Source organism: Poromitra crassiceps, assembly GCF_964638095.1.
Source record: "Poromitra crassiceps genome assembly, chromosome: 26".
NCBI classification, from domain to species: domain Eukaryota; kingdom Metazoa; phylum Chordata; class Actinopteri; order Beryciformes; family Melamphaidae; genus Poromitra; species Poromitra crassiceps.
This window is the reverse complement of record NC_139640.1, coordinates 7676119-7703237: the sequence shown is the minus strand read 5'-3', so window position 1 is coordinate 7703237 and position 27119 is coordinate 7676119. Positions and strand designations below refer to the sequence as shown.

At 43.3% G+C, this 27119-nt stretch overlaps 1 protein-coding gene across 2 annotated transcripts in view; it reads right to left on the bottom strand.

The window, feature by feature from the left end:
* The window catches only part of LOC310798667 (glutamate receptor ionotropic, kainate 3-like), a gene marked incomplete at both ends in the record, with an annotated part of 191329 nt that overhangs the window by 42395 nt on the left and 121815 nt on the right, over positions 1–27119 (bottom strand). For both annotated transcript variants that reach the window (XM_083661220.1, XM_083661221.1), the window contains 5 exons: positions 1405–1608; positions 8225–8338; positions 13358–13465; positions 17844–17987; positions 21911–22081. In XM_083661220.1, coding sequence (XP_083517346.1) covers positions 1405–1608; positions 8225–8338; positions 13358–13465; positions 17844–17987; positions 21911–22081 — 741 coding nt within the window. The remainder of the gene's footprint in view (positions 1–1404; positions 1609–8224; positions 8339–13357; positions 13466–17843; positions 17988–21910; positions 22082–27119) is intronic.

Genomic DNA, 27119 nt, shown 5'->3' with positions numbered 1-27119 from the left:
GATGTTCTAATGATACAAAGCTGGTTGAAAATGGGCAGAGTGTTCCTTTAAAGCCAGAGTGAAGATACTGACATGATATGAAACTAGAAGACCCACGGCATCTGTTGGTTTCATGCTACGCTTGTCGGCCAGGCGACTAAATAATGCTCTAAGGTTAGGCTACATTTTCGACTTCGATGTGAGGCCTGTTTCGTGGCCTTTTGACGCTTTGGATTTGACGTATAGACTGTCGCAAATCTGCACTATCTATCATTTCCGGTCTGGTCTGCATGGTTAGAATATATACCGTGTACATGTTCGTCCCGGGACTGTGGTATATTCATCTGAAGGCTGCGGATTGTCTCGCTGAACGGCGTCAACACACTTGTAACTTTTAGGCAACCTTGACGGAGTCATGCCGTAAACGTAACTGACAGCTTTGCAGGCTGCTCATGTCCTGCACTCAATCATATCTATATCTCTGTCTCCAACAGAGGACATGACCCACAACTCAGTCCAATGTACTGGTTTTGTCAGTTTTGCCTGATGGTGCAATACACTTTCCTTTTATATGGAATTGTAAAAGTATGAAACAGATGGTAATTATGCAGCAGACATCCAGGATGACATTTGAAGCTTCCAGCAGTTACGTTGTAGCAATGTAATAGTACAACTTACCGGTGTTGGGCAAGTTACTTTCAAAATGTAATATACTACATATTACTAGTTACTTTCATTTGAAAGTAATAAGTTACTTTACAATATTACTGTCTGTGTAGAGTAACTCGTTACTTATTACACTACTTTTGCATTACTTTTACCAAAACAACAGCGGAACCATCCCAAAAAATCACTTCAACCGCCTTGAAGTCAGTGTAAACAATCCAAAATTCTAAAATGTTACTCTTTTCCTTTGTTATTGTCATCTATAGTGCTTATTCGCATAAAAACATACAGTTTGATTAGGAAATGATTGTATCTTTTTTTAAATATGTGCTTTGATTTAATAAAATGTAACTCAATTTGTAACTTGAGTTACTTGACAAAGTATTATTTCTTTTTTTCTTTTTCTGTATATATATATTTTTTTTAAAACTTTTATATTGTTTTAAATATATTGTCCTGATTGTGTTTTTTTCATTATTAGTCTTTAATTTGTTTTTAAATAAGGTGAGACTCTATAAGCCTTTCCGGGTTTCTTTCCCTCACCTGCACAATTTCTTTGTATTAAGATACTTGTACTATCTATTATTCTTTTTTTTTCTTTGTGCAAATAAACAGTAAACAATAAACAATAAACTGGTATAATATTACTGAAATCCTATAAGTAATAAGTTATATTACCGAGCTACTGCTAAAAGTAATATATTACATGTAATATGTTACTTTTGTAATGAGTTACTACCCCCGACACTGCAAACTTACGTGTTCTATCAGTTCCCTGATCATGCCGCTCCACTGGCCCTTGTCGTCCTGCGAGCCGTACTTCCCGTCCGGCACCAGGCGGATCTCGTACGTGAAGCCCAGGATGTTGGCGAGCTCTTTCAGCAGGTCGATGCAGAAGCCTTCGAAGCGGTCGTTGCCGACCAGCGCCTTGTCAGACTTCTTAAGCATGACGTATGGCTCCTCCTGCACAGGCACCAAAACATCAGATGAAAAGCAAAGCGTGAGGGTCAGCTTTTTCAATTGGTTGCAGCACGCGCACCTAATTGAAGCAAAGTGACCTGAGCTGATGTGTCGCTGTTGCGTTTAACGTGGAGTGACAAGCGGATTCAAGTTCAACGCGTGGCTACAGAGTGTGTTTAAAATATACGGAGGACGACTGGGGTTTTTCTTGCATCGGTGCGATGTCTTAAAGGAAATCCGATAGCTAATTTAAGAGCCTCCGACTTGGCCGGCGCGTCCATACGGGCACAATAGACTACTTGCACAACTCCACTACTTCCTGAAATGAGTAGGGCATCTTGGGCCCCGTTCCAATACCCATACTTGTACTTCTTTCTTGTAGTATGTACTGTCGCTGCCCTCACAAAGTATGGATTGTAGTGTGCAGCATGCATGCAAAATGCATACTATTGGGACACACTACATCTGTCATCACGTGAGCTTCCTGAACTCCGACCTCTTGCTCACTTCCGCCGACGTCCGCAGCGCCACATTTGAGTTTTTTTTTTTTTTTTTTTAATTCAATAAACAAAGTCTGGCAGTAACAAACAGTACATTATACAAAAAATTCAGACTAAACATTTACAAAATTGGAACAGACAATCAAATAAACAAAATAAAATAAATAAAGCAAAAACATTAAGTCAGAGTTCTAAACAGGAATCAAGATATGCATGTTTTGGTACACACCATGCTTGTTTGGTTTTAACATATTTCAAGGCTTTCTTAAAGTTAATTATCTCATTCATGAACACGCAGCTCAGTCAGTGCGACGTAACTCCAGTAGGTGGCGGTAATGCGCAAAAAGTTGTTTGCCAACCGCCATAAAACATTAGAAGAAGAAGAAGAAGACATAACTTCCTGCTGCGCAAAGGATTGTGGGGAAGATTGGCTGGTGAAGCATGCATCGATGCATACTCCGAAATAGGAGCTGATGTAGTACAACATCCTGGTACTCTTGGCATACTGCATCTGACATACTATGTATTGGGACATACTAAATCTTTTTTTGCCTACTAAATAGTATGGAAGTATGGGTATTGGAACGGGGCCTTGGTTTCCTGTCCTACACTATTGGATGAACTGATTAATGTCAGGTGTGCCTGATCACTGTTGTTGTGACTGCAGCAGTCAGGCACACCTGACATTAATCAGTTCATCCAATAGTGTAGGACAGGAAACCAGCAGATGGTCTTTTGGAACATTGAAGTGTGCCTTTATTACTTTCAAACTAGTAATAATGTATTATAATTCTGAAGTGTGCCTTTATTACTACTTCAAACTAGTAATGCTGTTTGTATTATCCACTGCTGTCTGATGTGAACCAAAGTGCCCTTCTGGGACATGTATTAAATTGATTGATTGATTGATTGATTGATTGATTGAGTTGTGCAAGTAGTCTATTGGCCGTGTCTGCGTGTGAGAAGCCGGATTAAGGGTGCTGTAGGTGTCCTGGTCCGCTGCACTAGCGCCTCCTCTGGTTGGTCAGGGCGCCTGTTCGGGGGGGGAAGGGGAACTGGAGGAATAGCATGATCCTCCCATGCACCACTAGGGCCTGCCGGGGGAAACTCCTCGCTGTCAGGTGAAAAGAACCGGCTATAGGAGGAAGCATGTAGCTACTCCAAAACTCTCCCCAGATTCAAGATTCAAGATTCGCTTTGATAGCCCCGGTAAGTCATTAGATTACAAACGAGGAATTTGACGAGTGCAAGTACCGGCATGTGGGGGCGGAGCAACGACCGGGACACCCTACTACAATTGAGGAGAAAACGGGGAGGGGGGGAGAAGAACTGGGGGGGGGGGGGGGGAGCTAATTTAAGAGCATCACATGCATCTCTTGTCACAGACAATGCTAAGCAGTGAGTACATCGTATGTGTGCTATGACAAGCTAAAGAGATCATGTACACAAAATAGAGCCCGACCGATACTGGGTTTTTGAGGCCGATACCGATATTAGGGAGTAAAAAAAAATCCGATATCGATATATCGGCCGATATTCTTATATTATATAATACACATTATATTACACAATGTTTTTGCAATGATCCCTCAAATATCAAACACTTGACAAAGATATGACTTGACATGACTTGAGATATGTAATGTAGGGAGGATATTTTACAGCTTATCAATCAACTTTATTGTCCAAAATGACATCAATGCAATGAAACAGTAAACTGAACTGGGGATTTAATAATTATAAATAAGTAGAAATACAAAAACACAAATAGAACAAATATAAAATATAACTTGAATTAAGAAAAAAGATCAAATATACACAACATGTTGTCTATGACTTAAAAAAATACAAAATAAAAAAATATCGGCATATCGGCCAACACCGATATATCGGTTATCGGCCAATATCGATAATATCGGTGGACCGATATATCGGTCAGGCTCTAAAAAGGAGTATTATTATTCCCAGTGTGCTTGCAATGTTGAGCCGTCTCGCCCACACTGCAGCCCGCTGACCTATATAGTCGGTGCACAGGTCGGTTGATTTTATGGTCAGGGAGCTGACACTCTTTACTGGCCTGTAACACTCTGCCTGGCTGCTCATACTGTGGGCTGTATAAAAGCTTGATTAGGAACAGAATGCTGTAATGAAATGGAACATGCCCCTGATGTTGTCTTCATTGCTCGTCACTGAACTCACAAGGGACAGCAGCAAACTGAGCTGCAGTGACAATGACTAAGACGGAATAGCTTATACATGATTTCCGTTTTATTTGGTGTCTGTCACCGTTTCCTCTGCCAGATAGACCTGCTTATCCCGCTGTGCATTTCAAAACATGTTGCTCCATTTTTATGCACGGACCGTAATAGAATTTATTGCCTCCCGACAGAGATGTATAATTTACAAACTCGGCTTAGAAGCATAGTAATTGATTCTCTAGTGAAGGTGACCTCTCTGCTTTGTGTTTCCGAACTGTGGCTCGTGTGGCACTAAGTGAGACGATACAGCCAAAGAGGAGAAAATAGACCAGAATAGAATAATACTCTTTATTCCCCTCTGAGAATATTTTTAGCGAATCACGTGCCGGCAGCATGTGGGAACCAATTAGACTGTTTGTTCTAGTCTCGTGTTACGGGCTCGATGCGAGCTGCGTTTGAAGAATGTCCTAAACCAAATAACATCCTAGTGAGGCATAATTTACGCCGGAAATTATCGCATAATATAGATGTACAAAAAGCTATACATGAAAGAAGTATAAACATCGATATCTTTAATTGCTTGCCGGCCAAATATGAAGCCAGTCGGATGGCCTCTTAAATAAGTAATAACTAATGAATACTTGATGACAATGCGTTTAGAGAGAGCAAAGCGCTTAGCCACAAACTTTGCTCAAGTTGTCCAATTAACTTGATCAAAAAGTTTGCATGTTAAGGGGGAAAAAAAAGTAATTACCATCTGTTTCTAGCCCTCCCAATTCTTGCTATTCCCGGAGGTTTGGACTCAAAGCGATGTGTTTATACCAGTTTCTACCCACACAGTCGCAGCATGGGCGTGCATAACGGAAAAAGGGAGGGGGGTGGGCCTGTGCAGAGACATTACAGGCAATGGAGTGCAAACAATTAATGTACGGGGGGAAAACACATTAAGTGTCTTAATCTCTTCGACAAAGTTATCACTATGAAGCTGTCAGACGTCTTGTTCACGCATCACTGGAGTCACTTTGATGCAGTGTCATTAAGGCAAGAGAGAAGATTGATATTAAGAGTTGAAACTTTGAAAGTAGGCGGTTTTATGATCTTAAACTAATGACTCCTGCAGTGGTTTCTCAAACGGGGGTCCGGGGACCCCCCAGGGGTCCATGGCACTTTGCCAGGGGGTCCGCGAAAAGTTTTCAGGAAAAAAGGGAAAAAAATTGTGTGCAAAAGCTTCATAGTTCAACGAAAATATGTTATGCTTTAAATCTAAAATGGTTCATGGATTACATTCTAATCTGACATATCAATTTAAATGTCAAAGCACGTTACCGTGGAAACAAGCTGAGCCCAAAATCGCAAATCAGAATGAGGGGGTCCCCGGTATATTTTCTATCTTATAAGGGGTCCTTGGCTGACAAACATTTGAGAACCTCTGTCCTAAAGGACTCGCAAACCAAGGAACATGTAAAAATATATATATATATATATTCAAATGTCCTGAACTATGAGGTAAAAAATAAAGAGACACAATTTTAGTGAAACACTTACACCACTTCGATGAATAAACATGGGGTCAAATCAGTAGTTCATTCCAGCAGCTGATTCCTTGTTTCATTTCTCTTCTTTGAGATAGGATTGACACTAGAGAGGCACTAATGATAGCCCTTCTTGACCTCACTTGGTCATAATTACAGGCGTTGTGGTGCAATCCAGGCATAATGACAGTGTTTATCATTGTGTGTCTGTCCAGAACATGTCCATGTCAGCACCTCCCTGATAGCTCCACAAAGACCCTGGTACCAGCTTCCAGCGACAGTGTTAAGAATATACAATGGAGGAGCTGCAATTGTCTGTGATGCGGGGCTGGGCGGGAGGGATCACTTGTTTATTTCCATCCAAACATGTAATTAAGTCAACTCTCAGGAACAGTCTGTTTGTAGTTCACTGCTGCTCTTTGATTTGGCTCAAGGCTCTTGACGGTAAACGTGATCGCCCTGTGACCTGTGACCTGGTATAGAGACACTGCATGTAATAGGCCACGCCCATCACGGGGGAAGAGCTCTGTTCATTTCCACACACCAGTGTCATTTTCCTTGAATTAAACATAGCTAAAAGCTGTTGTGTGGTGGGGCTGCGCAGAAAACAAATCACCAGTTAACGTTTTTTTGTACTCCTGAGCAAAACAAGGAAGCCATTGAGAATTGGCGAGAAGAAAAATGTGGATCTAGCTGTCAAGAAGTAAGTTGGAGTGTTCATCTTCCGTATACACGATCTTTTGGTGCAACACGCAACCATGCACGTGACATAGGAGAACGCCAGGATTGGACAGGAGTTTGTGTTTTCCCCCCGTCTTGGGCGTGGTCTCTGAATGATGACGCGTTACGCAATGTCTCTATGGTCACCGTGTGACCATACCAGAGTTGACCCGTGAAAACATGTTTTCCACGTCACTCACAGAGCGATGTCATGTACAGTGAGCTCAGCTCTTCTAAATGTTGCACTACATTTGAGATTAAAACTAGGCTGAGATTAAGCCTGGTGAAAGCCATCCCCGATCCGTGAACTCACATTCTGGGCCCTATCTGCCCCCTGGCCTTAAAATAGCGTTCAACGCCAGGCGCAGCTCTATTTGTGGGCGTGGTCTGGCGCAGTCCATATTTTCCCCTCGGCGCTAAACCCATCTGTTAACCACAAGACATTTGAGGATGTCAGCTTGGGCTTTGGGAAACACTGGTCAACATTTTTTCACCATTTTCTGACATTTTATAGATAAAACATTGTCTAACACACCCATGCACTGATGTTGCACCTCCCACCTCCCTTGGCAGTTAACAAAGTACAATGCAATTCATGCAACCTGTGAATATAACATGTTTGTTTACTGTAATACTCCTATCTGTATCGTGTCTATATTTTGCTAAAACTGCCAACTCTGGAAACTGTACTTTTGCCAACTTTGTACGTACCTGTACGTATTTGTACTCTGCCACACTTGGCTGTAAATACTCTGTCCATATCTTGTGTTTAAATTTAGGCATATTTATTGTGTTATTGTGTTGTTTATATCTCATGTACAGTATGTGTGCACCTACAACACCAAGACAATTTCCATGTACTGTTTGTGCAAACATACTATGGCCGAATAAAATAATTCAGATTCTGAAACAATGAATCTATGAATCTAGAAAACAATCAACAGAATTGTTGTGTACATTGGATAAATTCTTATATGCATTGGTTCAACACAAGTTAATATCAAAGCATTGGGTTATTGGGGTAATATTGGAATGTATTATTAGGAATAAGTATTGATAGGGATATGTGAGTGGATTTATGACATTGTGTGTGTATGGGTAAGTTTGTGTACGTTTGTGTATATACATATATATATGTATGTATGTATGTATGTATGTGTATACATGTATACATGAGCGTGTGTGGAGGAGCGTGGGAGTTGGGATATGCATATATAGGGATGTATGAATTTGTTTATGAATGATTTGGGGCAGGACTCGATAAGCCTAGGCTTCTTCCTGCCCCTTTTCAAACAGTTCGCCTTTTTTATGTTGGAGTTTACGTATTTTTACTGTTTTTTTTCACTTTATGTATCGTTTTAACTGTTTGAAATAAATCGTTTCAATCAATCAATCAATCAATCAATCAAACAGATGAATCGACAATGAAAATAATTGTTTGCAGGCCTGTAGCAGCAAAGCACATCCTACATCAGCACTGAGGATGGAGGTGACCTACCAGGATGGAGGTGACCTACCAGGATGGAGGTGACCTACCAGGATGGAGGTGACCTACCAGGATGGTGGTGACCTACCAGGATGGAGGTGACCTACCAGGATGGAGGTGACCTACCAGGATGGAGGTGACCTACCAGGATGGTGGTGACCTACCAGGATGGAGGTGACCTACCAGGATGGTGGTGACGACGAGGGAGCGGTTGGCCAGGGAATCGGTGATGTTCATCCCTTTGCGCTTGGGCAGTTCTGTGATGTTGAGACCTCCAGTGAGACTCCACTTCCCCACCTGCAGGAAAGATGAAAAGCACGTCGCTAAGTGTTCTGTCCTCTGTGGTGGATTGTGACCCCCCGCAGAACTCCACCAGCAAACCAGCCTCCTACATTAGCGGGCAGGTTGGACACATCTCCAGGCAGCATTAGCTGATTGGCTGAGTCACCTTTCTCTCACCGGGTCAGGGAGTTTGGGACAGGGCGCTGCGACGAGCAAATCTAAGAAATTGAAGAATCGTTTTGAGAGATGGCATGCTTAAATAATGGAGGTGCTTGAATAGATTATTTTTGCAGAGAAAGATTGGTGAAGATCAAGATTAGATTAGTCTTGTGCTTCAAAATGCATATGTACAATACAGTTTTCAAAAGATGTCAATCTATCAGCTGCCAATAGACCTTATTCGATTGATGTCACTCAGGTACGGGCACGCCCACCGCCGCCATATTGTCGACATAGCGCTGCAGCTCTCAAGTGACAGCCTATACGGAGCAGCGTTTATAGGAAGCTAGCCGCCGTTAGCGTTACCTGTATCGTTCCAATTGTGTTCGGATGGTGACCTGCGTTACGCACGGCTGTAGTAATGACAGCAATAAAGTCCCCGTGGTTTGTTTCTATCTCTACCGTCCACAGACGTGAAGGGAGCGAGACTGAGGATACGTCAGCAGCACAGGAGATGTGTGGATAGTTAGGAGAGACAGGTGAAACTTTCTGACAGCTCCTCACAGCAAAGTCTGTTCACCTCGTTTTTTTGTTTATTTATTACAGGCATTAACGGCAGCATACAAATAACAACTGTGGGGTTTTTATTGCTTTCATTACCATCGCTATTTTGTAATGGAACAGAAACTACAATAAGGCTGTTACTAGTTGTCAGCTGCAGCGCTGTGTGCGCGCAGGACGGTATGTCAACAATATGGTGCCGTCCAGGGTTAGCGAATAAGGTCTATAGCTTCATACTAAGCAATAGCATATGAGAATCAGATTGAAAGAGCCTTTGCTACAGTCTTACACTGCAACTCTTGTTGCTTGTTGTGTATTGATGTACTATGTTGTGTATTTTATATTTGCTTTTAAACCACTGTGAAGCACTCTGTGCATCCGTGCTGAGAAGGGTGCTATATAAATAAAGTTTGACTTACTTACTTACGCACACCCTTTATTTGACTTGAAAATCTGTTTAATTGGGAAAATGGCGGTGGAAAATAAGTATATAGTTGGCAGGAGTTTCTGACCAGTGAGTCTGAAAAACAGAAAATAATATTTTTTGGACAATGCCTTCCATTTGGTGGCTAATATACACAAGAAAACAGTATTAAAAATAGCAATCCAGGCATCCGGGTAGCGCAGTGGTAGATTCCCTGCCTATTGTGACAACACAAGGGTCGCAGGTTCGCACCCCCGGCTTGGTCGGGGCGTCTATACGGGCACGATTGGCTGTGTCTACGGGTGGCAAGCCGGATTGAGGATACAGTATTGATGTATGTATGCTATATTACCCCATCATTTTTGTGTTATTTGTAATGTATCCTCATATGCGAACAAAAATAAATACAAAAAAAAGAAGAAAAAAGAAGCGACTAGCGATAAATCTGCCGACTTTTTCTGATCATGGGAAGCCATGTTCATTGTGATGAATCCCAACGCATTTGGCAATAAATTGGCACGGCTGATGTCGGTGTTGCTCTCTCTCTCTTTGTCTCTGCCTGTCCCACCACACACAGCGCCAGCTCCCTCCCTCCACTGCCTAAGAGCACAACTTGTCATTGTTAAACGTGTGTACCGCCGAAACGGGGCCCGGTGCGGGCAGAGTCAGCACTTTAGTATTCAAACGGGGCTACGCTGCGCCGTGCATAACAATCGCAGCATTATATATTGATATGCAAATTAGCACATGACGTCATCCGACGACGACTTCTAGTTCCTGTCTTGAGCAGCCAATAGCTACTTTCCTCGCCAAAGAGTTGGCAACACCGTGGCTATTTCAGGTTTTGGATCGAAGCCGTGTTCTACGCTTTTAGGAGCACAGCAACACAACAAAGACGTGGCTACAGTTCATTTTGAAAGACAGCACAGCAGGCGGGTGCCGGCATGAAAGACTGGATTACATTGTGGAAGTGATTTTGAGTAATCTCTCTATGATAAAGCCAAGAGATTTGAACAAATAAAGGGAGTTATACATGTACATGTGTGAGGATAGCCCCCGGGGGCAAAAATGGCCTGCATTTATATAAATGGCCTGCATTTATATAGCGCTTTTATCCAAAGCGCTTTACAATCAGTAGGTAGTCTACATTCACCCATTCATACACCGATGGCGGCAGGCTGCCACGCAGGGTGCCTACACACCATCAGGAGCGAGGAGGGTTAAGTGTCTTGCCCAAGGACACAACAACAGCAGCTGGGAGGGAGCGGGGATCGAACCGCCAACCCTTGCGTCATTGGCCGACCCGCTCTACCTCCTGAGCTAAAGCTCTGCATCTCGTAGTAGAGAGTCTCTGGAACATGTCATTACCACAAATAGTCCCTGTGACTGTCGGGAATAATCTCCGTATGCGAGTCGAGGCTCTCCACCGAGATCTCCTCCCATCGCTCTCCGCTCGCTCCATAACTACCGACGCGGCTTTTTAATATTCAAACGGGGTTTTGTGCTCGCTCGAGGTGGGATCCATTTAAAGACACACACGCGTCGTCACGCCCCCTCAAAGAGCATGAAAAACACCTGGTAATGGGGCCTCCCTGTCCAATCCGGAGAGAGAGAGCGTCTTATGTGAAAAGTGTATTCGCTAACAGGTTGTCAACCCTAGCAAAGGGGTGCTCCAGGAGAGAGAGACAGAAAGAGAGATTTAAAAATATCTGTAAATGCCCTTCCACTTTGCGAAAATTCTTTCTAATTGTGGCCCAATTACAATTAGCTCCATTCAGTCAATGTGATTAGTCAGAGGAGCCATTCAGGAGATCTTTGCTCGTGCCACTACAGGAAAACCATTTGATTTCACCCTCTTGAACGTGCCGGATTCGAGCGAAAGTGCCGCTAATAATTCCAGGATGAGCTCAATTACAATGGATTAGTCAAGCAGAGTCCACATCTTAACAGGCTCAAACAGTTAAAGCCGATTGCGTGGATATACAAGGAAGGAGTGGGGGGGGGGGGGGGGGGTGGATCCTGGCAAATCCGCTGCTACTGGATGAACGTTAACATGCTCGAGCGTAGAGGATTTGTTAGCGACACAATGAGAAAGATGCTACAGTAATATGGCATCCGATACTTTTCGCAAAGACGACTTACGCAGCCAAAAAGGGAGAAGAAGAAGAATTTCAAAGCAGCAGTGTTCCGTCGTAGCGCTACTCGTGAACAGCGTGGGGTTAAACGCTGAAAAGCCCCCGCTATTATACAGTGTTCAGCCTTTAGGGAGTGCTTGAGGAAGATCATAATGGGACTTATCTCTATTTGATGTATTCATAATGTACAAAAGCCCTCTGGTAGACAAAGCTGTTATAGTCCGGAGGGTACTCTGCCTTCCAGTATCATCAAATAATAAGTTCTACATTACCAACCTTTTTAGTTCCTTTTTCTTCTTCTTTTTTTGTGCAAAACATGTTTATACAGCTCATTAGCGCCAAACGGCATTTTGGGCCTCACCTCAAATTACCATTAAGAGAGACTGCAATTAACACCCTAATGTGTAAGCCCTCATCCAATTTGCTTTATGATCCACTAACTTATGCTGATGTCGAAACAGCCAATTTGCCTCCTTGTTAGGAGGTAAATGATACTGTCTGAAATTTGCATTATTCGTTCCACATCACGAGGAAAATCTGAAATTAATTTCTGAGATCAATATTCTTCTTTCTTTCTTTTAAAGGTATAGCCCCACTTTTTACACTCCGGGTCACCGCGCGTAATAACAACATAACATTACTGTTGTGCTTTCACTCCACCCTTGGTGAGGAAATTCTCTTTAAGCAACAAACAAACAAACAAACAAAAAAAACATAATCTTGCTCGAATTACTTAATTGAGAAAAAACAGGTTTAGGGCCTGTGTCCATCTAGCGTCTTTTCATCAGCTTCGGCGTCTTTTTTCAGTTGTTTCCAATGGGGGGGAGAGCGTATGCGAGCGCACACGGACGTCTAGAGAAAGTGCGCTGCGCCCAGCGTCTATAGACCAAATCAGCGGGATGTTTACATTTACTTCCGGGTACCCTTGGGTCCACACATTATAATGGCGGTGAACGGCACAAACTGACGTGTTGAAGACAAAAACAGACAAAGAAGACAAAAATGGTTCGTCCGTGTTGTGTTGTTGTTTAATATCATTCATAACAACACTTTCACTAACGTTAGTGGAGACCAGACTAGCTTATTTACCTGTTGGACCAGACCAGAGTAGACTTGACGCTAAATTAAATTAACGTGGCGTCGGTAGCTCTGTCTGTAACGTTAACGAGTCTGCTCTCGCCGAGAAGAGCCTGGTGACGCGAGGTTACGAGTCTGCAAAAAAACAGCGAGTTTGACAGACAAACAAACATTATTAGCTAGCTAACACTACATAAAACAAACACAGAAGAAAGGCTAGATACGTCGGACAAGCATGTTTACCAACCGTTTAACCATTTAAATTGAAAGTAGTCGGCCGAAAACAACGAGAGGGTTTGACAGCATTTATTTGACAACACGCACATTTAAACCTGCCGCCTTCCCCAAGTGGTACCCGGAAGTAAATTTGTTTACATGGTGACGTCACGGTGATTTGGTCTATTTTCAGAGCGCTCCGGCGTTTTTTGTGCGCCCGACTCCCAGCGCTTCCAGCTGAGAATATTTGAACTTTTCAGAAAGACGCTGGTGTCGGTTGCTCCTTTTCTGGCAACTAACCATATGGAGAATTGTACTGTCTTACAACATGCCTATTGAGTTCTATCGAGTGAAAATATGCTGCCACTGCAGACGGCCGATGGTGGATGCCAGCAAACGCTGCTGGATAAAGCCCAACATGTATCGTTAGTTCAGACAATAATAGCACTTTAAACACGATACCTTTTCCAGTCCCTCCTCCTTCAGACTGATGATGTCCAGGTCGAAGTCTGTACGCAGACCAGAAGACTTGTTGAAGGACAGTCTCCCCGTCAAACCATCCCAGTGGGACTGAAACATAAGACACCTATGAAACCCATATTCAAAACACATTCATAGAGTATTATACTATGAATGAACAAATAAACCCCGACATACAAGTGGCGCCTGTCGACAAGTCGCGCACACACACACACAGCTACCAGACCACACACACATACCCAATAACACCCTCTATCTTTCAGCGAGTGTAAACTCAGTGGTGTATAAAGTACTCGAAAACCATACTTGAGTAAAAGTAAAGATATCTTCCCAGAAAAAGACTTTGGTAAAAGTCAAAGTCACTCATTAGAATATTACTTGAGTAAAAGTCTTAAAGTACTTGATATTTTCTGTACTTAAGTATCAAAAGTAATTTTCTGATATTAAATGTACTTAAGTATTGAAAGTAAAAAATACAAGTAAATGCTGCAAAAAAAATCAAGCAAAAGACATGCCTGGGCTTGAGTGGAAGTCTATTTCTTCTTCTTGACTTTTATAGCCGCTGGCAAACAACGTTATGTTGCATTACAGCCACCAAATGGAATGGCGCGTGGATCGTGATTAACGTAACTTGAAAACTAGGAGCACTGATTTGCCAAACCTGATCGCTTGCAGGCTACGCAATTTCTTCTGATTTTACTTTGTAACTAAGATGCTTGGGGGAAATGTAGTGGAGTAAAAGGGTTACATGCTGCCACTCCGACGTGCTGCCACTCCGACGTTCTGCCACTCCGAAATATCGGCACTCAGAAAGGGGGTCTATATTCCCCGTTTTTCACTAACCTCTCCCAGCCCCCACGCCAAACCTAACCTCCCCCCATGCCTAAACCTAACCTCCCCCAGACCCTAACCCAAAACCTAACCTCTCCCACCCCCACGCCTAAACCTAAGGTCGGCATTGCGGCTTCTAAGGTGAACGACCGCCAGTCCGAATAATGGAAGTTAACGTTCGGAGTGGCAGCATGTCGGAAAGGCAGAGGAACCCCGAGTAAAAGTATCCATTTTATTTGAGAAATGTAGTGGAGTAAAAATGAAAGTTGACAGAAATATAAATACTCAAGTAAAGTACAGATACTCAAAAAAAATACTTAAGTACAGTACTTAAGTATTTATACTCAGTTACATTACACCACTCACACCCACATAGCAAAAGTACAAACACAAACTGCACAGGGCCGCATTTCCGTTTTTTAATTACATTTTACATCTGAACGCCTCCAACGCATTTTCCCCACAGACCCACGGAGTTAATTAACAGCCATCTCCTTTGCTTGATTCCCCACGAGGGGGGAAACCACATCACTGCCCCCTATTACCGTTCTCTGATACCCCCCCCCCTCACAGCACGCACACGCACGCACACACGCACACACCTACACACGCACACACACACGCGCACACACACACGCACGCACGCACGCACACACACACACACACACACACACACACACACACACACACACACACACACACACACACACACACACACACACACACACACACACAGAGTCACTACTCCTTCTCAAGCTCGTGGTAATTGAGACGTCTGATACACTGGTGATCTGTAGTTGGGATGATCCGGAATCGGAATACGGCATTCAGCAAGGCATGGATAATAATTATGTTGTATATTATGCATTATTATGAATTTGTAAAAATGTGATTCATATTTATTTCAAACATTATAGTCCTCATGAGAAAACGTGCATAGTTAAAAGTCCCCATGAAATGAACACGCATGACTTGTACCTCCTAGAAAACACTTGATCTTATCCACCTTATTTCTAGCTGCCATGATGCCTGATGGGTGCTTCTTCCGCTTCCGGTGTAATTTTTACACTCTTTTAACTTGACAAAAATGAGGATTTTACAGCAGAGCCATTCTGCTCTACAGCCGTGTCGTTCGGGTGCTGGGATAACGTAATGCATTGTGGGTAGTCGGCTACTGTGGCTAATGCTAGCGGCTAGCATAATAGTTACTTTACATGGCAGTAAAACGCCACTGAATGACCAAATTGATTTCACTTTGAACCATTTCGAGTAACACTGTTTCCATATGGACCCCCGGCGTTGGTTAGTTGTTTATAACGTGACTATATTTATAACGTTTATAACGTCCTCCAGTTTCCGGTTTATAATTCGGGTCTGCAGCCGAGTATAACAAAGGAAATGGCAAGCTGCAACAATGAGTCACGTTAAACCGGACCTTGTTCCCACAATTATTTTTTTACAGTGTATTCAAAAATAAGGTGGATAGAATATCTTTAACAATCACACCCCTGCTCCTCCCAAGCAATAAAACGGATTTTCTCTCCCGGACTGATATCTCCCGGATTTCTATTCTTGAATGACCCCTCGCTATGTCATATCCTACTCAAACATCCTGTTCCAACAGGAAATATTTCAATCAATAAATATGCTATTTCATTGGATGTTTGAACTGAAAATAACTTCTGAGAAGAAGACGAAGATGAAGAAGAAGGAGAAGAACAAGAAGAGAAAAACAAATCTCAACGTGTCTGTGCTTGAGACGTCCTTGCATCTCCCAAACAGCAGGCTGGGGGCAGTGAGAGAGAGCAGCACAGCCGAGCAGGCTGTGTGTGTGAAGTTGCACACCAGGATGTATCACTGAGATACATCTAGGAGATGAGAAGGTCACTAGGCTCTTTGGACTCAACTTCAATTGCTTGCGGATCGTTTGATGCTCCTTTTGGAAATCTGACCAGCCCAGATCACATTCACTTCAACCGTTTGGGGAGAAGGAGATAAGATGCTATCATCAGTACAAACTTCCAATGGAGTTTCCACTGAGATGAGGCTGAGCAGATAACCACGGTGTTAATTGAACAGCTTTTAAACAGCTAATGTTAGCTCGGGCATTTCTTTCCGTTTAGAATTGACTCATCAAATTCATCAAATCTGGTAAATTGATGTAAATTCCCTGCACATTAATGCCTATTTAACTTAGCCTGTAAATCTCATGTAAATCCAACGTAAATTCATATTTATCATCCACAGAACACTTCACCACTCATGTACATATTGTATATATTTACTCGATTTGATTGCACTTGTGATTGTCTTTAGTTATCTTCCTACTTCTTATCTCTGTATATTGATGTGACCGCTACGCTGCATACAGACACTAAGACAAATTCCTCGTATGTAACTTGCATACTGTGGCAATAAAAGTGATTCTGATTCTGATTCTGATTCTGATTCTGATTCTGATTCTGATCAATGCACCAGGAAGGAGCGTTGCCGCCTGTGTTTATAAAAGCCTGGTTGTTTTGTAAAAATTAGCTTTAAAAAGCTTTTTCATTTTATTTCATCGTTTATCGGTAGGTTATTCTAAAAACCATGAGGTGAATACTTTATTATCTCAGCGATGATTACAAGGGGGAAAACAAAGCAGGGATTTCTGGCATTTTTAACATTTCGGGCCTGAACCACAACAAAGACAAAACACAAACAAGTTTGTTAGTGGAGCAAATTGAGACACAAATACAAATAGTAGCATCTCCGCGGCGCACCGCTAATCTTTCTGCCATCTTCCACAGCCTGGTTTGTCTATTCTGTCGCACTCTCATGTTGAATGAAATAACAGCTGATTACACAACTTGTGTGCTTTCAAAAGGTTACAGTTATGATGCGCCATCCGGAAAATAGGTTATGAATAGAGGGAATTTATAAAGATGCCAACAACACTGCTTTGATGTGTCTATCAAGGCTTTGTTTGCGCTGCATATGGATTATGATTGATTTGCTGGGTAAATATCTTGGTCTCAAACGACTACACTCCCCTCGTACTGTCGTTTATACCGCTCAGTCAATGTGCTTCTATTTAACCCTGTAGAACCCAGACATAGTCAAACATAAAATAATTTTTTTTAAACGTTTCAGATGGTGTTGTAGGAAGGCCTTTGGAGATGATAATGAAGTGTTTGCGAAAAAACTATGTTTTTGTAAGGTTTTATGGAAATAATAATATTAATATAATATTTATATTATATATAATGTAATATTTGGGGAATGTATTTCACAATAACAACATATGTACATGTTCTAGTCATTTTACTGATCACAAAAAATAAATAAAAGGCATTTTACTAACTTAGAATTGATAAATTCAGTCCAATGAAACAAAGGGTGGTTAATTCTCAGCCAAGTTCTGGAAGTTGTGATACATCATGACCTTGTGGGCGGGACTTATATACAAATGTCCTATCCAATAGCATCGTTAGACTGAACAATAGGACCCAATGACTATGTTTATGAGGCGGGGGGGGACACAAAAAACAAACATTTATACCTTTTCTTAGATCAAATAAAAATGTTGTAATTCTGCAACAGCCGGTCTTACAGGGTTAAACAGCAACACGTGAGGTCAAAAAGGTGTCATGATCACCTCTTTGATGAAGCTCATGAAGCGGCCTCCGAACCTCCAGGGTTTGTGGCGGTGGCACTGCAGCGAGTTGACCGTCATCTGCGGGGCGTGCTGGTAGGAGACGGACACGATGTGGACCGCGTCGTAGGTCAGAGCTGCATCTGTCTGGAATAAGGGGTGAACATTACTTCAACTGATGGACGTGGACACACATAAGCCTTCGGGGGGCGCCACCTCTGCCAAATCTGAATACAGATCAGATCCGATTGAATTCCGACGAAAGAAAACATCGTCCACACATTCATTTCATTCTTCATTCCCCCCTTTAATAAAAATTTTTTTCCTCCACATTTTCCACCTAATTGCACTTGGTCAATTCCCCCCTGCCGATCTGGGGAGAGTTGTAAAGTAGCAACATGCTTCCTCCAACACATGTAAAGTCGCCAGCCGCGCTGCTTGTCACCTGACAGCGAGGTGCTTCACCGGCAGGACCGTAGCACGTTGGAGGAGGAGCACGCTATTCCCCCCAGTTCCCCTCCCCCCTGAACAGGTGCCCCCCAAACCGACCAGAAGGAGGCGCTAGTGCAGCGACCAGGACACATACCCTTTAATCCGGCTTCCCACACGCAGACGGCCCAATCGTGACTGTATGGACGACCCGACCAAGCCGGATGGGGCTCGGACCTGCGACCTTCGTGTTTGGTAGGCAGGGAATCTAGCACTGTGCAACCCGAACGCACATCTTCTACAAATAGTTATCGTAGTAATTAATGTCATTCCCTCACAAATAAAGTTGCTTTTGCCACATTCTTATTACATTAGAGCTTAAAGGAATTCTTTATTTGGCAATTCAAGGATGGGATTTGCATTATCGGATTTACGATTCTTTTGAAGGGATTCATGCATGAGCTCCCTTTAATACGCTAAATAAACAAGATCAAAATGTATTAACGTGTATATACCAATAAGTGATTCTTATCTGGCATTATGGCAAAAATGGGCGCCGCAGGCTTATTTCCACGATGATTTTGATTACTAGAATGATCATTCTTTTTTGCAATACTGCCAATTTGTGCCAGCGCTGCTGCTCACAAGATAAATTGTATTCTGATGTGTTTTTATCATTAACATGATGCACTAACGCACAGCACAGTCAAGTCAGTATCCATTTAATCAGCTACTGTACAGAAACTCTGTTGCCTCTGGAATTCTTTTGAGGCATGGGAGCAATGAAAAAGGCTCAAAGCCTTTTCCTCCACAGGGGATGTTTGTTTGTGCTGACTTGAGAGTTTCACAAAGTTCCTGCAGATTTATCGGTGGCCTATTCGTGGTGTGAGTGAGCATCTCCTTCCACCATCATCTCCAGGGAGCTCGACTGGGCGGAGGAGATCTGGACTGAAGCTGCACGCTGAAGGAGTAAAACCAGTCGCGTCCTTTTCCTGGAACCATCTCCTCCCATGCTCCGAATGTGCACCAAGAAAACCTTCACCAAACCAAGCAGCAGCAGCAGCAGCCTACATCTATATACAGTACTGTTGACACCAGGCAGGGTAGCTCCATGATTCATACTGTTAGGACACATTCTGACCCTGGGATTGGTCAGACCAGGCTGTTTTTCATCGTTTTGGCGATCCTTTGCCTACTGTGGCTTCACCTCCTTGTGCTGACAGGAGCACAGCTCTCTGTTGCTGTAGCCCAGTGATACTCAACTTGCGGCCCGCGGGCCACATGCAGCCCGCGGGCGCCCCCTGTGTGGCCCGCGACGGAATTGAAGATTTTTTTTTTTTTTTTTTTTTTTTACAGTGCACCTGAACGCAACATGCAAGATACCTGCTGAATAAGTGTCCAAATGTTCATTTCATTCTGGCCAATACTCTACTTCTGTTATAGCATTTCAGTCTGGAATATGGAATATCTTTCAATAATCTATGATTTAGCTGCTAAATTGTCAAATACCGCCATCTGCTCGCTACCCAGGTACTTGTATGTACTTAACCTAACTAACTTAACCTAACTAACTATCCGGTGTGCACAACATTGTCAGACTAAACTCCGGCTGACACCGCAAAAACCTACAATCCGCTACAGAAAAATGTATATAGTTTGTTTATTAACTGGCCCCTCGCCTTCTATCATTTCACGAAAGTGGCGCCCGGGCAAAGCAAGTTGAGTATCCCTGCTGTAGCCCCATCAGCTGCATGGTTGTGCCTTTCTGAGATCTCTTCTGCAAACGACTGTTGTACTGAGCTGCTATCTACATACTTAGACTCAGTTCTCAGTCTCTATCCACTTTGCTCAACTAGAGAGTGAGAACTTGTTAAAACTGGGTGGACATTTTTTTTTGTAAAAAAACCAAAACGGTATTGCAGAACCAATAGGGGGCGACCCTTCGATTCGAAGGGGTGGTGACAGACATGCAGAAGTCATGTGCATGTAAACGGATCAAACGGAATCAAACAATGTAATTTGCACGGGGGGAGCTATTTTCAATGTTTTAAAAAGTTCTCTCCGTGTTACAAAGTGATTGGCTTTATCTCCAGGTTGTTCCACTACAGAGGTTAATGGGTGCAGAGCGTCATTTACAGGTAACGTGACAAAGGGGCGTCGTAGGTTCGTTAGCGGCCGTTCAAACTACAATTTTATGCCAAGAAGTTTCCCAGACGATTTGTAGAAGGAGATCGTCTCCAATCGTCTGGGAGCCGAGACTATAGCGTACGTGCGGGCTGGGCTGGTTAGTTTGAACAAGCCTTGTCATTCTGCTCTGACCTCTCTGATCGACGAGGCAGTCTTCACCCACGCAGTAAAGTCCAGACACTGTGGTGCGTACCAACGGTCATGCTCAATTCAAAGTGACTTAAATCATGCATCTTAACCATGCTTGACCAGTCAAACTGTAGTTGAACCTCTCAGTTCTCTCTACATGTGACTCACAGCCGAGTACGGGTGTGCTGTTTGCGTACACACGGGAGGAGTACCTCATAAAGTGCATAATACTTTACTTTGATTTAAAAATGAGACATTCACTGTTGGAAAAAAAATACAACACGTACTCGTACACAATGATTGCTTAAAAATAAAGTACATGATGAACTCGAGGGCACTTGGTAGAGAAGTTTTGTGGTAATACGTGAATCTGGTTGGCAGTGAGGCACCTTTTTGTGATTGGCCACGCCCATTACCACGCCCCATGTTGGCTAGTGGGTGTGGAAAGTAAATGGGTTCTTCCTTGGCCCATGACGGACCAACCTTTCTACAAAAGTTTTGTGGTGACAAACGGGGCGAAAACATTACCGATATCAAAGTTACAAGCTATTTTTCTTGAACAATATTCATGTTGTTGAGGATAAAAACGTGTTTTTTCAATACTGACTCAAGAATTTAACGCAGCATCTATTTTGGAAATGTGGAAATCCTTTTACAGTTATAGAGGCCCTTACTGTATACTTTTTTGGCCAGCCCAAGCGGGCCCTATATGGCTTTGTCCAGTCTAATTTGCGTCTAATTTTCTGTTGAGAGATATATGCATGTAATCACTGATGACATCACTCACTGATGACATCACAATGATGGCACAATGTCTATGACATCATCAGTGCCTATGACAACATCAGTGATGTCATAAGAGGATTTTGGTCAATAATTATGTCACTGGTGATGTCACAATGTCTCTACAGTATTTGAACATCACAAAGAGCCCTCCACGTTAACAAAGCTCTGCCTGCTACAACAGGCTCGTGAACTCTTTATCGCGCTGGCCATTATGCTAGGTTAGACCTAGCCTTGTTTTTTATCTTTATTTTTTGCGGTGGGTTCAACGCCATGGGTGCACGGGGAGAACATGCAAACTCCACACGGAAAGGCCCTTTTGACGAGCCCACCTGGGCCGTAGGCACTGAGGACACGGGGATGGGGAACACACCCTCGGTGCCCCACAGCGTCCCGGGCGGGAATCGAACTCGGGACCTTCTCGCTGTGAATCGACAGCGCTAACCACTGCACCACCGTGCCCCCTTAGCCTTCTTTACTGTATAACTGACAAGTGAAAGGTTTTCAAGGTTTGGGACAAAAAGAGACGTAATGAAACATACCGTCATGATCCCCTCCAGGAGGCCAGAGTCTGGTTTGGGTGGTATCTGCCTCTCCGTGGACCACTTCTCGATAATGGTCGCGACCTGGGGGTTCTCCACGTTCAGGATGCGGAAGCCGGTCATGTTGACGCCACAGAAACGGTACGGCTCCAGGTCGATGGCCATCAGGTCCTTTTTTAAGAGACAGCAATCATAAAGTTATGGACTTTCAATGAGTCTGCCAGGATGGAACCTCATGTTTTCAGTACATCGTCTGGTTGCTTTCTCCTCACATCAAAGGTCTGGATGAGGATGCAGCAGCTGATGAAAGAGATACTATATACCGTAAATTCCGGACTATAAGCCGCGTTTTTTCCCGTTTTTTGGGCTTTTTTGGCCCCTGCGGCTTATATAACGGTGCGGCTTATCTATGGATTTTTTCAGAAAAAAAAAGAAAAAAAACGGAATTCTCTCTTCTTTAGCACTCTTTCTAACTATAAATCCACTTCTGTTTTAATTTCCTCTCTTGCCCTCTTTTCACCACACTGTATGACACTGTATGACACTGTGTGCACTGTAAAAAAGAAACACAGGTGGTGTTGTGTTATGTTGTTTTGTTGAAATGTTAATAAATGGGAGCTTCCTCAAACAGCCATCTCTTTCCCGACAATCCCCTCTGTGCATGAACCCTTACATATGGTAATTAAACATTAAAACACAATTAAAAAAAAAAAAAAAAAATACCATTAAAACACCCGCGGCTTATAGTCCGGTGCGGCTTATATATGTAAAAAACAGTCAACTTTGCAGGTGCGGCTTATAGTCCGGAATTTACGGTATATATATATATATATATATTATAGATTGAAGGGAGGGACTCCCAGCTTTGAACCATTTGAACACAGGAGAATCAAGTAAGGTGAAGCAGGGTCTGTGTAATAAATACAATCTGAAACATAGGTTGAGGCCACGTCTCGTCATAGACAGTCCGCATGTCTGGGAACGCCCACAAAATGTTAAACGGCTGGCGCGCGAGTGGGGTAAAACCGCCGATATATCTCATGGGCTGACTCACCAAAAGACGGTGCTGCGGCTCTAAACTACAGGTTTGGGGGTTCTAGAGCAGAACACAAGACGTCTGCTCAGATGTGCGTTTACTGCGGTGGTTAAATCCCCCGATCGTGTCTGCCTGGGCCGGGCTATCAGCTAAATTCTAACTTTGCTGAATGGATAGAACGGGGGTTTTTACCCCACCCTGACCACGCCCCCAGCAAGGCTGAGCCAGCTAACCCAGCGTCTATTGTGGGCGTTCCTAGAGCCTGTATGGGCATTCCCATACTGTCTCTATACAGCTCAGGTGGTGGAGTCACTTTTCTGCTGGCAAATCCTTTTACACATTGACACATTGTGTTATTGTTTTGGAAATAGTTGAAACAAAAGCCAGTCAAAGCCATCTTGAAGAAATGATACCTACATTAAAAGAAAAAGGCTCAAATTTTTCTCTCATATTTTCTCCCCAATTGTACTTGGCCAATTCCCCCTGCTGTCCCGGTCGTTGCTCCACCCCCTCTGCTGATCTGGGGGAGAGTTGTAGACTAGCACCATGCTTCCTCCGATACATGAGTAGTCGCCAGCAGCTTCTTTTCACCTGACAGCGAGGAGTTTCAGCGGCAGGACGTACTGTAGCGCGTGGGAGGATAACGCCATTCCTCCCAGTCGCCCTCCCTTCCAAACAGGTGCCCCCCGACCGACCAGAGGAGGAACTAGTACAGCGACCAGGGCACATACCCTTAATCCGGCTTCCCACCTGCAGACCTGGCCAATTGTGCCTGTGGCTGTATGGACGCCCGACTAAGCCGGAGGTAGCACGGGGGGCTCAAACCTGTGACCCTCATGGACTCGCCCGCTGCACTACCCGGACGCCCTGCATCACAATAAATTGTAAATAATAAATTATAGAAATTAAAAGCTTGTTATAGACGGTTTTAACTTGACAACAAAAACATTCTAAATTGAACCCCCGCTCACTTTCTGTTGCAGTGTTTGCTATGGACATAAAAGAAAAAAAAAACATTCAAGTGCAGGACTGACCATTCTGTGAAAACCATCTATACAGCTGAGCAGCGAAAACAAAAGTAACGATGTTGAGTGAATATTTCTGCAGTTTGCCAAATGCTGAGAAAAAGGAAGTGCTGTGGGGTTGCGCTCTGGTGAAAACCGTCTATATGTTTTTGATTTTACATGTCTTTCATAGTCTGTCACTGTGATTGTTTTGTCTGTTTGAGCATATGCCAAGACAAATTCCAATCAATTTTAATTGATATGGCAATAAACTATTGAATCTTGAATCTTGAATAAGCATGTTCATCCGGAAGAATACAAAAAAAAACGTTATTCCGTTTTTTTTCTGCAATTGTGTTACATGGGGGAAGTGAGTCAATTATAATCGTAACGGTAAAAAAAAAAAAAAAAAGAGGCAAAAACAGCAGTTCTGATGAGCATTATTAATAATGCAACAGTTGCAATCCCCTGGCAACATCTTAGCGAAAAGCAATTCATTTTGAGCCGCTGTCATTTCTGGGGCAGCCATCGTAGCGTGGATGTGTGAAGTCACATGTTGACACGTGTCGTGTTGGACAGGGCCAGGGGGCTGGAAAAAGACATTAGGATGAACATAGATATTTCATTAGCACCCTGTGGGGCTCGTGCTGCTGGGGGAATGAGAGCGTGGTCGCCGTGCACGTCCTGAAATAATTTCCCTCTTCCACAAGCATGTGGTTCTGCAGAGCTTACTAAGTACTAGCACTCTCTTTTTATCAACAAATTAAATCACTATTGTTGTAAAAAGAAAATTCATACATTCTCAGTAAATTAGATCAGGATACACGTAATTGGGAGAGAACTTGCACGTGAAACTGTGTAATTTATCTTTTCCTGACGTCCCGCATTTCCATTAGGACACGTTCCAATTATAAATTAACCTTTTCGCAGTGCTACTTTTTAGTGACACGATACATAAACTAAATTAGCTTAACATAATCCTTACAAAACGCAATACCCGGAAATCTGCACCCTGGGAGCAAACAACGCCAGCATCCCTGGGAGTGCATACGAAGTGATACGGAGATGGCGACGAACATAACAAAGTTCTCCGCTCAGGTTGTTAGAGATAGGCCCTGTAGGGTGGCAAAGGCTGCGGCGATGACAGACTCATTTCGACGGACAAGGATGCTATTATGCCGTTACCCCGCTTCACGCTCTAACGAGTCAGCATTTCCCTCACCTCAGAAGATAGAACACAGACATCAGAGAATTCCATCCAGGGGGAAATTGCATTGCCATGTACACCGTGCATGTATTCATCATTTTGGATCAAATCAAGCCGCCAGGTATAATCTTCTTAATGGGTGTGTCGATCAATGTGAAAGTCTATTGGCGCTTTTTAGATGGATCCTACAGATCCTACAATGTGTTTGGTTCCATAAGGATATAGCCGTTAAACCTTTATGGGAAAAATGTTGTCGATGCAGCAAAACGGTATATCAAAAGAAAGGTTCGAAAAGTTGCTGCTCGAGTCAATATTGTGCATCTTTTTCCTGTACCATCTGATTGGAAGCTGGTACGATAGAGACAGTCCACATGTCTGGGAACGCCCACAAAATGTTAAACGGCTGGCGCGCGAGTGGGGTAAAACCGCCGATATTATTTCATGGGCTGACTCACCAAAAGACGGTGCTGCGGCTCTAAACTACATGTTTGGGGGTTCTAGAGCAGAACACAAGACGTCTGCTCAGATGTGCGTTTACTGCGGTGGTTAAATCCCCCGATCGTGTCTGCCTGGGCTGGGCTATCAGCTAAATTCTAACTTTGCTGAATAGATAGAATGGGGGAATTTACCCCACCCTGACCACGCCCCCAGCCAGGCTGAGCCAGCTAACCCAGTGTCTATTGTGGGCGTTCCTGGAGCCTCTATGGGCATTCCCAGACATGCGGAGTGTCTCTATGTGACAATAAGAAGGGACATTTTTCTCCAAAGCGACGTACACATGAGATTTTAACGCAACACAAGCGAGGATCTCGTCGAGAAAGTGAAAGTGCCATAAAACTACGTTCTTTTTTTGATGACGCAGTCGTTACGTGAGAAGGTTTTCACTAAGGAGCTGGGGGGCTGGTTGCACAAAGCACTTGTCACGGAAAAAGAGAACTCTCCACTGAACTGAATCAAATAAATGTCCAAGAACGAGAAAATGTCTGGTTTTTATTGATCCGTAAAATGTAAACAACAGAATGGAAGAGATTTAAATTTGCCGTTACAGCACCTTAAGTTCAGATTTTCCTTAGAGTCCGAGTTAAGGTGTCCATCAAATAAAATCGGTTGCACAAAACACCCTTAAGTCTTCATATTTTAAGGAAAACGTAAGCACAAGATTTAAGGGTGTTTTGTGAAGCCGATTCTATTTTATGGACACCTTAACTCGGACTATAAAAAGAAAATCTAAACTTAAGGTGCTTTGTGCAACTGGCCCCCTGGGTCTTTAGCCTTTTCTTAAAGATTGAGAGGGGCTCTATGAATTGAAAGGGGTTTGGTAACTTCTTCCACCATGAAGAACCACCGAAGAGAAGAGTCTGCCTAGAGACTTAAGGCTGAATTATACTCGAGCAAGCTCGTTGGGGGTGGGGCCCCGCGATTCTCCGTTGAGACCCCGCGCTGGGGTTGATGCCATTATACTCAGAAAGTGATCAGCATGTATTGTACAATGGTTAATAGTGAGTACAGCCCGTGGAAAAGTCGCAATGAAACGCTATTATGTGCAGTACTGAGTGTGCTTTCACTCTCAAACGACCCCACATCAGCACATGAAGGACTCACCAAACTTGTTTTTACTGAAAGCCGTTTTTACTTCTCAGCCCTGATAGCCTACTACTCTGTGATGCTTTTAATCTCTCTCAAATCATGCTCTCAACACAACACATTTACTTGGTGAAATGACTAAAAACGAACAGTTGCAAATCAAAGTTTATAGCCTACCACATGAGTCAAGAAATGTGGGGAAAACACAGCTCAGTGTTCAGGGTTCAGTGGCTTGAAAGCGGACATGTTTGGAGAGAAGCCGTGCGCTGCTCGCGCTGTTAGAAAAAAAATCATGCACAAGGCGAGCGCCAGACGGAGGTAGCGAATAACCACGCCCAACAAGTTTACGTAATTTGACGCGCCCGGGCCGCACTCCAC